Consider the following 16,617-nt stretch of genomic DNA (forward strand, 5'->3'; position numbering starts at 1 on the left):
ATGTGAGGTCAGTGGAAGAGAGACAGATTTTTCTTCTTTTTTTTTTTTTTACTGTTTTAACATTAAATATATATATAACATATACAGCTCTGGAAAAAGACCCCTTCAGTTTCTGAATCTGCTTCTATGATTTTGCTATATATACTTTTATGTTTAAGTAAAATGAGCATTGTTGTTTTATTCTATAAACTACAGAAAACATTTATCTCAAATTCCAAATAAAATTATTGTCATTTAGAGCATTTATTTGCAGAAAATGAGAAATGGCTGAAATAACAAAAAAGATGCAGAACTTTTAGATCTCAAATAATGTAAAGAAAACATGTTCATATTCATAAGGTTTTAAGAGTTCAGAAATTAATATTTGGTGGAATAACCCTGTTTTTTAATCACAGTTTTCATGCATCTTGGCATGTTCTCCTGCAACAGTCTTACACACTGATTTTGGATAACTTTATGCCACTTCTGGTGCAAAAGTTCAAGCAAGTTCAGCTTGGTTTGATGGCTTGTGATCATCCATCTGCCTCTTGATTATATTCCAGAAGTTTTGAATTTGGTCAAATTAAAGTGGTCTCTTGTTTAAATTTTTTTTTCAGAGCTGTATATACATGGGACTTTTAGCAGGGAGGCCATGAAAGCTAAATGCTATGTTCTTTAATACTATAAAAACAAAATGCAGATCAATGCAGAGAAAAAATGCAATATTTAATGTCTGATCAACTTCATTTTATTTTCGAAAGTACTGTACATCCATCCATTCACCTCTAGCATTCCAAAATACAGGACTTTTAGCCGATGCTCCCAACAGGCTTATACAGGCTCAATACTAGGAACCTCTGGATTTTACCAGTGAAGTGTGGAGCTACTTTAAGATGGTAATGGTGTAAAATAGCTATGCCCCTATCAGTAGCATTGTGGGCACTGTATTTTGAAAAGCTGGGGGTGAAACATTTCACTACACCCCAAGTCTATTTTACCACGGATTCCTCCTTTAAGTCATGTTTGCAGAAAGAATGAGATATAAACATTACAACGTTACAAAGTGGTATTTTTTTCAGACCAGAAATAAACAAATGGACGTATATTAACAAATTAAATAAATTTGATCATACTGTCTGCATTGGGGGAAAAAAGTAAAGAAAAAAGTAAATGTTCTAGAATTTGTTAAAGGCAGGGCTATTTTACAATTGGTGGCATTACCTCACAAACTTTAAAAGCTGAAGAAGCTTATGCCTACTTATCACAATCCATTGTGTAAGTAATTGTGTAAGCCAACAATAACACATTTCTCAACACAATGCCTGACTGACTGATGTTTAATGAGCACCAAAGGTACCATCCCTTTTATGAGAGCACAAGCCTTTTATCTGCACAACTCCCCATGCTATCCTAAAGAGAGATAAGTGAAATGCAGCGCTGGCTCAAACAATATAACATTGCCATTATTTTCTATTCTGGCTGAAGCATCCACTCCCACAAACGCACAATACTGCCTCATTTCATGATGTGATTTCCTGCACTGGAACCTCACCCACTCATAAATCTATTTGGATCATTTTGAAAGCAATTACTATTGAGCACCAAGTATGAGAAGCTGTTCTAATCATCAGACCAGACATGCTCTTTTTTGGAAAGATACTTTTTGCATTATTGTAATAAATGAGCAAAACTTTTTAAAATGTTGCTGAATTCATTTAAAATAGCAATAACTTTCAATGTTAGGCATTCACGCTAGGCCATTTCAAGTTAAGAATCATTAAACAAATCTTAAAAATGCTATGTTCATTGCTATCTTACACACTAAAAACGGTCTTTTTTCACATTTTGTATGTGCATCATAATGAAATAATAAAATGTGAATAAAGAGTTTTAGAATAATTTGCAAATGTATTTAATAGGGGTGGGACAAAATATCAATATTGTGTATAGTTTTTATTCACAGTAAATTATCGATAAATGGCCTTAAATATCAATACTTTTATTCAAACACAGGCACTCTAAATGTACTACTGCTCACCCCTCAATCCTTAAGTCTTACTAAAGTCCCTGCTTTGCTACTCCACAAGGTGTTGCTAATCAAATTAATAGGGTAATGACTATTGGTGATCAAATTCTGTTAAACTGACACCAATAAATCTATAATTTCTGGCAACTGCTTATTCAGGAGTATTTATCCTCTTCACTAACACAGATGCCATGAAGTATGGCACGTTTCTGCACTTTGATAAGAGTCCACCTTTGCTAGGTTCAGTTGATTGGACGTGATTTGAAAAGGGATGCCCCTTTCTATATATAAGGTCTCACAGCTGATGATGCATCTTAGAGCAAAAACCACAAAGCCATGAGGAGGAAAGAGCAGCCTGTAGAGCTCAAGAGACAGAATTGTGTGAAGGGCGGCACAGATCTGGAGAAGGTACAGACATTTTCTGAAGGTACTGAAAGTTCCTGAAAAGAGAACAACAAGGACTTTTCCTACAGCTGCCACCCCACCAAACTAAATAATCAGGGGAGAAGGGTCTTGCTGAGAGAGGTGAACAATGGTAATATGATGTATAAGTTAGGTTTTCACACTAATATGTGTCCATGTGTGTTTACAAACACAGGGGTAAGCATATGTAGCATGCTTGCATCGCCAAGATAGCAATAAACATCAGATGGTTGACTGTTGTCCATTTCAATCAGTTGTGCACCTGCGTTTTCTGTTGCCAAGATAGCAATATTCTTGAAATTTACCTGAACACACCTCATTTCCAGACCACTACGCCCGTTAGCATAGATATAGTCATAAGGACTATTGCTATTTAACTGTCACAGGTGCAAGGCGTGAAAAGATGTGCCTGTTGGCAGGGTGTAAGACAGCAATTAGCATCTCAACTTGCGCAGGGTGTTAGTTAAAGCCTTAAGAGTCCTTTATGTGCTTTTTTTGGTAAACTCCTGGTGGGCTTTCATCATGTGTCCTTCACTGAGTAGGGACTTCTGCCTGGGCACTCTGCCATAATGCTCAAATCGGTGGAGTGGTGCTTTTAACAAATTAGCAAAAATAAAAATAAAAATAAAAAACAACCAAACAAAACACACATAAGAAAACAACGAAAAAAAGGTTTGAATGTTTTCTGAATGTACTGTATTTTTTCTAAAATTTAAAGGCAACAGCTGTGGACAAATAAAACAACTTAAAACCACTCTTTCTCACAATGCCAGGGTTAATCACTAAAAACCTTCAAACTCCAACAATCTCTTGGTTGACTGGAAGGAAGCCTCTCTTTTATTTACTACAGACTGGAACAAACTTTGCCAATCTCAGAACATAAACAACCGAACAACTCACTGGTGTATATAAAGTGATCTGCACCGCTGGAAACGCACTGAAGCCTGTCCCCCATGCTGCAGTCTGCTAAATTAATCCTCATGTCCAGACTTCACTAAAGTAACACCCACATGCCCACGCTGTTGTGTACAAAGCATGAGACCTGCCACTGCTCTAAATAGCTGTGATACAGAGAATATGCCTGGCTAGTCATGTGACTCCTACAGGCCATCCTCATCTTACTGCTCTACTAACTTTAGATTATAGTGTTTATAGAGATATACTGACAGCTGTCAGTTTTGAAGTTTTAAGAAAATCAATCTGGCAACCTGTTTTCTGTGGCCGCACAGTGCTAACTTGGGCTGCACAATACTGTGTATAGTTTCAACAATGCTATTGTCAATGTGAACATGCACAATAGATCACAGGATACAGGATATGCGATATCAATTGATCCACTTTTGAGCTTATTGATGCAAAAAAAAAAATCATTTCTATGACACGTCTACCAAATTCTGATTCTATATTTGTCTGAAATTCTTGAAAACAGTCTTTTTTTATTTATTTTGCTACTTACTTTTAATTGTGTGTTTGCAGTTTACATGCATTAAATATGCTACACCTAGTTTATTTTTTATTTTTTGTTTCATTTTATTTCACTTTTTTTTATTTACACAATTTACTACAAAAGCAGGGTAAATAAAACTTTTTTATTTTAATTTTTTTTCCTGAATGTATAAAACTCATATTTATACTGAATAAAACTTAAATTCTAGACATATTCTAGAAATTAATTTTAAAAATCATGTGATATTATTGTTATATTATTTTAGGGCCGTATCGCTCAGCCCTACATGACACCATGCAGATGCATAAAGTCAACTGCATTCTTTCAGTTATGTCAATGCATTTGCATTACATGCTGGACAGTCTGGGGCTGCTACGTTTACTATGTAGAGAAAAAAACACCAATAAATTCAGATACGTCTTCCACATCATTAAGATGTGTTAGCACTGTTGACAAAAACAAACATAGTGTGGGCACTATTACAACATTTCATTGTATTGTATTGTGATATTTTTTTATTATGACACACAATTAGTGCTGGATCGCCTCATCAATGTGATCTACATATTCCATTATGGAAATATGTGGATTTGCATATCATGCATGAATACATCGCAAAGATTGCCACATACATAAAAAATAGGGCTCTTGTTCCAAGTTCATTAATGTGGTAAGTATTGTAAAGGGTAAATCAACAGTTGCAGGACAGCATTCTATTTCAGAAACACAATATGAGAGCTTTCCAGGTGGGGGAACCCCACACCTATTACTTGCTGGGGTATTCAGATTTGATATGTTCCCTTTCATTTAGTTTTCCTTTTGTTTCTGAAGAGATGTGACGACATGGTATGATAGTGCAAATCTTGCTATTCACTTTGATATGTGTATTGTGTCTGTGAATAATTCTAAAGCTGACACTGCTAACAGGGAGGCTTGACAGCGGATTTAAATAATTTTGTTTGAGGAAAACTCATTGCATCTCTATTAGATATGGTCAGTGCTTAAAGAGCACTGACTTTTTCAATTAAATTTAACTTTCTCATTAAACTGATACTGATAAATATACTGTGTCTCACAAGAATGTGTTTAAATATCAAATATACGTCTAATTGTAAACAAACCTGTAATTGGTTGTTTCTAGGGGTGTAACAGTATGTGTATTGTTTGCGAACCCTCATGGTACGGGGGTCACAGTACGGTTCGCAAAAACGCACGCAGAATACACAGTGCAGCCTATAGGAGACTCTCTCTTTCTCTCTCTCTCTCTCTCTCTTAATATGTTTAGAAAAAAATATTTATAGTTTAAGCAGTTAAAGTAATGCTGTTGTTGTTCTTAATAAAGCTCCGCAATCATGCTCATTGTTTGTTCGATTCAACAAGATCCAAAAGATGGAGCCTCTCCTAGGACAGTAGGAGAGAACCCTGGTTTCAAGCATTTAATAAAAGAGCTCGAACCCTGTTACAACATTCCAACAGACAAACTGAATAGAGCGTGAGAACAAGAGGTGAACACGTCTCGCGAGAGACCAGGGTTGAAAACCAAATGACGCGGGCGAAAAGAAGTGCGGTGTGGGATTTTAAAATGGTTCATTTAGAAGTCAAATCAAAGAAGTCAAATGTTCTCTGTGTAATGCGGTATTGAAATACAACAGTTCCACTAGCTCACTCAGTTATCATTTGAACACCGTCACAGTAACACTGGGAGCGCGAGCGGGTGATTCTCACGAAAAACAGATTTAAAAGGGTTCACACTTGAAAAATTTCAAAAGGCATTTAAATATAAAATTTCTTTTTGTTATGCAAGACTAGGGTCTGAACTTTTTAGAAATACTTTTTTTTTTAATTTTATAATTTTTTTCTGTATATTTTGCACCATTTTAGTCAGTCAGAGCACACACATTCTCAGTACCGCAACATGATAACACAGAACAGATATGGTTTAAAAGTTACACATTTGTTACTTTTTAAATAGATATTATTAACAGTTGTGCTCATATGTGTATATAACCCAGAAAATATTATATTTATAAGTTTCCCATTTTTTTTTATTTTATGATTTGTCTCATTACCGCAACAGATTTCATGATTCATGTCCTGTCTTTTCAGGATATTTAACTGAAAAATTACATGTATAATTTCTTATTTAGTACAGATGACCTATGAAGAAATACAATTTATCCAAATACCATTATAAACTACAATTTGTTTTATAACAGTAAAATAATTAGTAAATAAATATGTGTTGCGGTAAAGAGAATGGTGTTTCGGTAAAGAGAGTCAATGTTTCGGTAAAGAGAGTCATTACAAGGATTCCTACTTAATTAACAATAACACTTTACACAACAAACACAGAGTGTGAATGCTGTGAATAAATAACAAATTCTAATGATGTACTTCTTGAGTTTTGTATGGAGTAGTAATATTGAACAAAATGTGGTATTTGCTGTTGAAAATTATTCTCAGTAAGACTCAAGCTGTGAAAATATCCTATTTTGAACTGTGTATTTTAATAAAACAAATTTCAACATACCTCATTAGACATAAATTCCTTAAAACTTTAAACATCACTGTATAACTAAATTGAAATGGAATGTTTAAATACAAAATAAGTAATTCAACATCTCATAAAACAACTTTTTTATTAAGTATTAATTTCATGACAGATATAAACATCAATGTACAACTAAATTGAAATTAAATATTTAAGTATGAAACAAGCAATTCAACATCTCATTAAACATCTCTGTATTAAGCATTAATCTCATGAAAAATGTAAACATCAATGTGCAACTAAATTAAAATTAAAGATAAAATTAAAGAAAGTTGTTTAATGAAATGTATATATGTGTGTATATATATAAATTTCATATATATAATATATACATTTCATGAAACAACTTTTATTGTTATAAACTGTTAATAAAGGTTGTTTCATAAAATGTGTATATATATATATATATATATATAAATATATATATATATATATATATATATATATATATAAACAGTTTATAACAATAAAAGTTTATAAAAATAAATTTCATGAAACAACCTTTATTAACAGTTTATAACAATAAAAGTTGTTTCATGAAATGTATATATTATATATATGAAAATTATATATATATATATATATATATATACAGGTGCTGGTCAACGAATTAGAATAATTTGAAATAGTGCAATCATGAAATTCTTTGAATGCATTTTTTGTGCAGAAAGCAAATCAGGTGTTCACCGCACCTGTCCTACTCGTTAGACTAATCACAGAACTCGTTACCTGGAAAAAAAATTGCTCAGCTGAGCTTTCCAAAAGGCCCATTTAGGCCATTTAACTGTGACACTGTTGTTTTATTGAATTAGAATAATGGAGAAACCGTTTCATTGAATTAGAATAAATGCTCGAATTTTTGTTTTCTGTGAAGAGTGTTCACTGTGCAGTATAAAGTCAGGGTTGAGTAGAATTTCTAAGTTGTAAAATCAATCATGGGTAAGCAGCGCGACCTCTCAACCGGAATAGTGGCTCAAATTCAAGCCCTTCGCCAACAAGGCTTGACCCAAACTAAAATTGCTGAGCAGCTCGGCATCAGCCAGTCTTCCGTCTGCAAAGCTCTCAAGAAAAACTGCAGCAAGCGCACCAACTGTTCTGGCGTCCGAAAAACTTCTGCTCGCGACAACAAGCAGCTGAGAAAGATCGCAGTCAGCAACCGGTTCAAGTCCACTTCCGAGCTCACCGACTTGTGGAACAAGCAGACCGGCGCTGACGTCTCCAGATCAACCACTTACCGTCGTCTGCGCGAACTCGGCTTCAAATCTCGCGTTCCAGCAGTAAAACCGATGCTGAACAAGAAACAAATGGAGAAACGGCTGAAGTGGGCCAAAGAACACGGCGAGTGGACTGCTGAAGACTGGCAGAAAGTGGTCTTCAGTGACGAATCACGCTTCTGCATCTCCTTCGGTGACCAAGGTCCTCGTGTCTGGCGTCGTGGTGGCGAAACCTACAACCACGAGTGCGTGAAAAGATCCGTCAAGTTTCCCCGGAGCGTTATGGTCTGGGGATGCATGTCCGCTCGAGGTGTAGGGAAATTCTGCTTCCTCAAGAAGACTGTCAATGCTGCCGTATATCAAGATGTTCTGGAAACGTTCCTGATTCCGACTGTTGAGGAACAGTTCGGCGAAGAAGACTTCATATTTCAACAGGATCTTGCACCGGCTCATGCGGCAAAGTCGACCAAAGATTGGTTCACTAAAAAACAGCTTGAAGTTTTGGCATGGCCGGCCAACTCGCCTGACCTCAATGTCATTGAAAACCTTTGGGCCATCGTCAAGCGGAAAATTCGCGACAGAAAGCCTACTACGCTGGACCAACTGAAGCAGAACATCGCCACTGCCTGGGAAGCTGTGAGTGCGGAAACTTGCGACAAGCTGGTCAAATCGATGCCGCAGAGACTTCAGGCAGTCATACAAGCCAAGGGGGCAGCCACAAAATACTGAGAAAGTGATGATTGTAATTATAATAAAAATTATTCTAATTCAATGAAACGGTTTCTCCATTATTCTAATTCAATAAAACAACAGTGTCACAGTTAAATGGCCTAAATGGGCCTTTTGGAAAGCTCAGCTGAGCAAATTTTTTTCCAGGTAACGAGTTCTGTGATTAGTCTAACGAGTAGGACAGGTGCGGTGAACACCTGATTTGCTTTCTGCACAAAAAATGCATTCAAAGAATTTCATGATTGCACTATTTCAAATTATTCTAATTCGTTGACCAGCACCTGTATATATATATATATATATATATATATATTATTTTTATATATTATTTTTATATCTTATGCGGAAGTTATATGGGTGTCACTGCCCTGCTACATAAATCTGTTTTTTATCTGAAATTGCATCATGTATTGTTTTATATATTGTTTATTATAAGTAAATAAAGGCTTTTTTATGAAACAATAAATATATATATATATATATATATATATATATATATATATAAGTTCATGTCACTTAAAACATTAATTTCTCTTTACCGCAACAGTGAATCTCTCTACCGCAACAGGCCTTAAATTGTTGCGGTGTATGAGAAGGCTGTTGCGGAGTATGAGGGACCTTAACCTTCTTTGATCTCTGTGGGGCCACCATGATGCCTGGCTAAACTTTTGCTAGCTTTTTGTATTTAGACTTTAAAAACCTTAAAAATTCCCAAAACACAATAACATTTTCATTTTTTTAAACATTAAAAACTAGCTGTTTCGGTAATGAGAAACAAAAAGTTGTGTATGCTCGCTGACAACCAAGTTTTTAACATTTATCTGGAGAGGTATAAAATTAGGTGCTTACCTGGTAGCCATCTTGGGTGTCATACTAAACGGTGTCCCCCCTCTCAAAATGGCTGTTTTTTTCTGTTCCTTGTGGTCTTAAATGGTGCTTGAAAATTGTTGCGGAGGCTGAGAACATTGGTTCTGACCAAAGTTATTTTTCTAAATATTTTCTTTTCTTTTACCAATGAATTCCAAGTAATACATTTTTATTGACTGTAACAATTTACTTTATGAGATACATTTAAGTTTTTTATTATTTATTTATTTTAAATATTAAAATTGTGTAATTGAAGAGCCGAGATTCAGCAATGGACGCGTTGCGGTACTGAGAATTTCACACTAAATTATAAAAAATACATAATTTAAAATATCACAATGTCTACTTTTAATCACTTCCAATATAGCCTTTGATGAGATGTTTATAAACCAGTGTTTCCCAAATTGATAGCATTTACCTGTTCATCACACTCCTTAATGCCACCTCATTAGTCTGATTTCGTGAGAATCACCCGAGCGTGTGATGAGAGAAGGGCGGAGGGCATTACAGAGAGGATATGCAGCAGGATCGAGAGAGATTTGATGCCAATCAACACAGTTGACGGTACAGGTTTTCAGGATCTCATTGTATTGAGGATTGTTGCGGATTTCCTAATTAATAGCCTAGATGCAGTTTCTTCATAATCTATAGGCTCAATAATATTCTGTTTGGCTCTCTATTTAATTTCTTCAATTCTTTTTTTTATATGTCTAATGTTACAAAAACGCAAAAACTGAGCCAGTCCTTAATTAATTTTTTTTTTTTTAATTAAAGGATGTATTTTGTTATACCATAAAAAAGTCTGCTTTCTTTTCCTCATGCATAATTACTTGAGGAATATATAATATAATATAATACAATATAATTATCATAATATAATATATACTTTTTGAACTCAGTGTTTTAACTATTTAGCTGGTATTTTAAAGGCCCAATTGAAACACTAAAATTCAGGTGAAAAACGCAGCTTATCAATTAATCGAAAGTCTAATGATTAATGAATTAATCGATAATTTGCATCCTTAATATATATATATATATATATATATATATATATATATATATATATATTTAATTTAACCTTATTCTTATACTGGGTTATTCAACAGTCCGGAAATATGCACTCCATATGAATTTTATTTTTCCATTTACAGTAAAACACAGTCTCTGACTATATCTAATCCCTGTTCTGGAAACTCCCGAAGGTCACAAGAAGCTTTACTTACACAAGATATAACACCGCCTAAATGTATTACTTTTACCTCACAGCTCTAGTCTAACAGTACAAATACAGTTATCAACTTCCTTCTTTCTAATGTATTTGAAAATATTAAATCGACTTATTAAATCTTGGAAGTCGTGAGCTAGGTGATCATTACATGGCACACCCCTACAGCGCACACAATATTAAACCTTTCAGGAATTCTTATTACCAATAATGTACATCTCTCAAACACTAATCTATCAGTCTTCAAAACAGTTTTAAAATATTAATATATTCTCAACAGATTTGCACTCTGTTCCCATTTCCCTGCTTTTATTTAAAGTGGGACATCTCTATAACCCATACTCCCAGGCTATCTGAGCAGTTGGCAGCACGCCGTCCATCTGGAATAAGGATGTATTCTCCCAAAAATCTCCCTTAAGGCTAGACTTCAACTTCAAATCTGAATGTGACACCATATTCCGGCTAAAATTAGACTGTCATATTGTCATTGCAAAACATATCACTATCACATTTCTCTATGTATGCTTTCTATTAAGATATCCAATATCAAAAGTGCTAGGTTTCACCCTGAGTTACCCCGAGTTACCCAGAGTTACGTATGCAGGCCAGTGAAAAGACAATATGCATTATGATAACAATGCCATTATGATAACTGCTAAAGAAATCCAGCTCAAGAACAGGTTTTGTTGCTAGCTGGCCTTTAGTCAGCCTTTGATAATCAAGGTGGTTGAAAAGCTGGTTATAAACATCTCTTGACCAGCATTTGATTTTGATTGTCATTAGCTTGGTCTTGCTGCTAAAGGTGGTTTACCGGGTTGATCATGGTGGTCAATTAGCCGGGCCTCCCGTATGCTTTTGCTGGTTATGCTGAGCAAACAGATTTGAAGTTTACCAGCAAAATGAGGTGGGTCATGCAGCAAAATGATCAATCTTAGTAAGACTGGTGGTTTTGCTCGGTCAGGTTGATCAAAACTGTAGACCAGCTAATCCATCAAACCTAAGAGAAAACCTCCCCTATGCTGATCAAGAGCTGAGCTTGTTCACCAGCTTAACCTGCTTGAACAGGGTTGGCTGTTTTTTTCTGTTTTCAGCATGATATTCTTCATTCTAAAAATGCACAGCAAACAGCACAATATTATTACCTTATTCTGGTCTGTCCAGTATAGAAAGTAGCCCTGAGGATCCACACGTAAGGTCACTGGGGTCACTGTAGATGAATCCTAAATAAAACAAGCAAATACAAAAAACATATAAAAATATTTATTTTAAAATAATCACAAATAATCAAACAATCAGAATTTTACTTCATTTGCACAAATGCAGGTTGTTAATGTGTTTGCACTGTGAGCAGCAATACATTATTGCAACAGCTTTAAATAGAAAATAGGTTAAGTTGTGAGCTATTGCACTTGGAATTAGGCTACAATAAATAATAATAATAATAATAATAATAATAATAATAATAATAGTAATAATAATAGGAAGAAGAAGAGGAAAACCAGACCTATGCATTTTCTGAAAGAAATAAATTGAGAGGAAAACGACAAACAATGAGTGTGGGTCAGCATGTCTGTGTACTAGAGCTGATTAACTTGCCCTGATGGAGTACAAAAAGGTTAGTGGATGATGGAACACAGAAATGTTATGGCTTCTGGAGTGTTAAAAAAAATGAGAGTAAATAGCAGGAACAATAGATGAAAAAACACCAAAGAGATAAGTGCAGGTCAGCATGACTGTGGACTAGAGCTCGGGGACCTCCCCTGTAGAAATACATTCAATTGATGTCTGTCAGAGGAAAGGGAGAATGAGGTTTTAAAAGGCAGAAAATGAATTGGAGTCAATGGGAATAACAAGGGATGAAAATAACATTACAAACCAACAAGTGTGGGGACAAATTGACAGTGAACTTACAGTGAATTGCTAAAGCAATTTGCATGTGAACCACAATAATCTTTAAATATTGCATGAAAACCCACAAATAACACTGATTTTTCAGGCTTGCTTCCTACAGTAGACATGCGTTATTCCTTTCCAATCCTCTTTACAGCAGACATGGAATATCCTCTTTAAAATATGCGATTTAATGCGCTGCGTGGCCTCCGAGTCTTGGGCAGGATCACAATTTGAAGTTTGAGTCAGTCATTGCATAAGTGTTCCACATAAGTGTGATTCATGTTGGGTTTTTAATAATTTCCCCCGGTGGAAGTCAGAAAAATCATCCAACATGGACTGAGTGCACCTCCTCCACCGAGATCTGAGACGGTGGTCTTATTTTAAGATTACATGGACCTTCCCACTCGCAAAGGACGTTGAAAATGGTGTGGCAGTGAAGCGAGTGTGTCCTCTCTGGAAGGAAAAAGCGAAAATTCCCCCCCCCTCAGCCTAGAGCTCTCTGTCAACCAGCGCACTGTGTACCCTTTAGAGCTCTGTAATTGTGTTATTTTAGATCTTTTGAGGATCTGCCCACATACACGCGTACATCTAAGTTGGGTGGCAGAGCGCATCTTAGCTAATGTAAGGCAGGGAAGACGAAGGAGGATTAAAAGCATGGAAGTTGCCATAGCAACAGACCAATATTTGCAGTTTTATGGGTAGGCTGAGCTTTGAACAGACAACATTTTCACTGCATACAGCATACAAGCTTTATGTGCTGTCTTCCCTTTTGGACAGCTTTCAGGAATCTGCTGATATAAGGACTAATAGATCTGAACAGCTTCTATAGGATGTGTGCAGCCCCCTACTCTCAACCTGCCCTCCCCATTTCAACCCCCACAAGAATCTGACTACTGCTTTCCCTGACCACAATTAATCAGGTGAGAGTGAGACCACATGGACAAGCCTCAGGGATGCATTTATATATATTGATTGGTTTAGCATGACTGGTTTCTTCTGATAGGACATCAGAAAAATCTTCCTCTTGCAATATATATTGTATGTAGAGTATATATTGTGATAGATTTTTTTTTTCAGTAAAAGTGATTCAATTTTTTTATGTAGGTTACAGCATCTGTCAATGACTCACATTCCTTACAGTACACATTACATGAAACGGCAAACTCATTTTCTTAAAACCAAGTTTGCAGGTACTGGTGTGAGTATTCCTGGCAGTTTTCCGCAATATCAGAATTATATTATCCTGACCAAAAAACAAATATATTATGGTTATAATAATATTATCATTAATTATACAGTATTTCAATACATCTAACTGCTTTGTCTTTGAAGAAAGATAAAAGCAAGATAATATACATGTAGGATACTTAAGTTAATCAACAGTGAAAAAAAACATTTATTAAAACCTGTAGTTCTGTGTTTAGCCTCCAGTCAAATGTTGTAGTTTTCTTTGGTTTTCGGCCTAACAATAAAAATTTTCTACATCCCTATGACATTGTCTACATTATCTGAAGGATTATTTACAAAGCTTCAAGGTTAGCAATACTTCATGATGTGGAGAAAAGACAGCAAAATTGCGATGTGGAACTAGAGAACAGGTGGCACTGAACAACACCCCGAGACTTGTTGCAATAGCAGCCTTTCAGAAATGTTCAGAGTCACTCCTGAGAAATCCTTCCAATCACTGTATTAAATTTTATTTCTTTGCATGCAGGATGAGTTGCATTAACTGACATATCTGCATGAATAATTAACGAGATTAAGATCCTCTACTCTGTTAATTTAATTATTTACGGCTCATCTAAACCAGTGTCACAAGATGTATGTGAGGTATGTGCATGGCAATCCCTTACTTAAATGTCCAAGCAAGCCCGTAAAGAGAACTCTGCATCAAAACAGGTAAAAAAAACTGTGAGTATGTTTTCTTAGTTTAGTTTTGGGCTCAGCAGCAGTGAGTTTGAAGTGCCTTTGAAGAAGAGAAAGCTCTGAACTCTCTTTCTCTGAACCAACAGGTGACACAGCAGCAGCAGCAGCAGCAGCAGCATCTTCATTAACATCAGCCTGACTCGCCTTCCCCACCATTTACAGACCACCAGTAAAGGACTGCACAGTGGTTCTGTAACGTTAATCCTCAACATAGGCTACACTGCCCCATGCACAGGGGTCTTACATAAAATCAATAGAAAAACTATGTAGCCAATATAAGTAAATATGTGGTAAAGCTTATACTAAAAGTGGCAGATGATTAGAATAGCTCTAGAAAAGTAAATAGAGGCTACATCTGCTACTAATTCCAAGACCACTGCAATGGATGGGTGCAAAAATAAAAGATGCAGCATGAAATGTCTACATCTACATCTACGATAAAGGGCAATAACTGCATTAGTACAAAACAATTTCAGTACATTTAGCTATCCTTCTGCTGCTTATGGACGTCCAGACAGCCAGTGGGGTCAAATTCAGGGCTGGGGACAAATTAATCAAGGCACATTCTCCCTCAATTGCCAGCAATTGCTCAATTTGTGTTGTTTCAACCCTGCTGAGAAATCAGACCCCACAGATCAAGATCCAGCCTCCTTTTGCTGGTGGTCAAGGTGGTTAAAAAAAGCTAGCTATACAGTCAATAACAAACCCTATGTTGGTAATTACGCTGGTTTATCAGCTCTTGGTAAGTGAAGAGTGCTTGGCTATGCTGGTCAACTAGCATGGTCTTTTTGGTTCTGCTGGTCAACTAGCTTGGTTATACTGTTTATCAAGCTAGTTTGGACAGGTTAACCAACTTAAACAGAATACCCTATACTGATGGTCAGTTTATTAGCATATGATGTGTGCTGCATTTGACTTCATGGCCAGCTTGGTCATGATGGCCAAATATCTTGGTGAGATTGACCAACTCAAACAAATGAGACACCCTATACTGGTCAAGAGCAGCATTGGTGGTCAGTTTAATTAGCATATGGTATGTGTTGTATTTGTTTTTTGTTTTGCTTGGTTGTTCTCAATCATGCTGGTTGACCAGCTTGGTCTGGTTGGTTATGCTGGTCAATCCAGCTTGGTCATGATGGTCAACTAGCTTTGTGAGGTTGACCAACTAAAACAAAAGACATACCCTATACTGGTCAAGGGCAACACTGGTCGGTTTAATTAACATATGGCATGTGTTGCATTTGGTTTTGGGTATGCTTGGCTGTTCTTGATCATGTTGGTTGCTCAGCTTGGTCTGGTTGGTTATGCTGATCAAGCCAGATGTCATTATTAGTAATTAGATTGGTCTTGTTGGTTGTGCTGGCAATCAAGCTTAGTCTTATTGGTTGATCCAGCTTGTAGACGAGCTAAACCATCAAAACCATTAAACAAAAACATTCATACTCTGTGACAGACAGTCAACCATGTTAGTCAGTTTGGACTAGCTGGACAATAGACACACACACATACAGACACTGAAGCAACAGCTTTTGGATGAACTTGCTTGGCATGGAAAGCAGCGCCAACACTGCAGAGACTGACTGACACATGATGCACCACCGACACCACCACCACCAGCCCAAGCACACATCACACGCACGGATGATGCATGCCTTCTTACCTCATCCCATTTCATAAACCTGCTGCCTTTCTTCAGACTCTCCGGGACGGACACCGGCTTGAGCTGCAGCGCGTGAACCCCGGGCTGTGCTCCTGCCATTCAGCCTGCACATTTACCTCCACAGCACGCGAGAAGAAGGAGGAGGAGGATCCAAAAACAAAAACAAACCCCGCCAAACGAGCGCGTCCCTTCTTCTCTCCCTGTCTTCTGTTTCTCCAGGAGCAGAAAAAGATCTCAGCTGAAAAGGAAGATCTGCATTCACACACACGCTCATCTATCTGCTCGTGCAGCCTCTACTGTGGGTGCCGCGTGCTTTCTTTCATAGTAAAGGACGGTCGATGCCGGTGATGCCTGGCATTCCAGCAGAGCACGAGGGGGGAAAGAGCAGCAGAGGAGGGGAAATGATCAGAAATGATGGAGAGTAATGGGGGCAGCTGCCAGCACGAGTGGCCTCCGCACATTGACTCATGAGCAACAGCAGCAGCAGCAGCTCTCAGAACGCGAGCAGCAGGGGTCCAGCACTGGGATCCAGCGCCTCCTAGTGGGCGTGAGAAACAAGATCTACGCTAGGGGACTTGAGAGAAAGGAGGAGGAAGGGAAGGAGAGAGAGAGAGAGAGAGAGAGATGAAGGGAGGGGGGAAGGGGGAGACCCTGCAACTAGTGGTGTGGAAATC

The 16,617-nt window shown here is 36.9% G+C and overlaps 1 protein-coding gene across 2 annotated transcripts in view; it reads right to left on the minus strand.

Annotated features, from left to right (window-relative positions):
- The window catches only part of LOC103033987 (1-phosphatidylinositol 4,5-bisphosphate phosphodiesterase beta-1), an 82,297-nt gene extending 65,824 nt beyond the window's left edge, over nucleotides 1-16,473 (minus strand). The window contains exons 1-2 of one of the 2 annotated variants that reach the window (XM_007257442.4): nucleotides 15,944-16,471; nucleotides 11,607-11,684 (exon numbers count right to left, since the gene is read on the minus strand). In XM_007257442.4, coding sequence (XP_007257504.1) covers nucleotides 11,607-11,684; nucleotides 15,944-16,042 — 177 coding nt within the window. In that variant the 5' untranslated portion in view covers nucleotides 16,043-16,471. Of the gene's footprint in view, nucleotides 1-11,606; nucleotides 11,685-15,943 lie in introns of both variants that reach the window. The other variant, XM_007257443.4, reaches the window with a different exon arrangement.
- Nucleotides 16,474-16,617: the final 144 nt, after the last annotated feature.

The sequence above is a fragment of the Astyanax mexicanus genome, chromosome 14 (assembly GCF_023375975.1).
Source record: "Astyanax mexicanus isolate ESR-SI-001 chromosome 14, AstMex3_surface, whole genome shotgun sequence".
NCBI lineage: Eukaryota > Metazoa > Chordata > Actinopteri > Characiformes > Acestrorhamphidae > Astyanax > Astyanax mexicanus.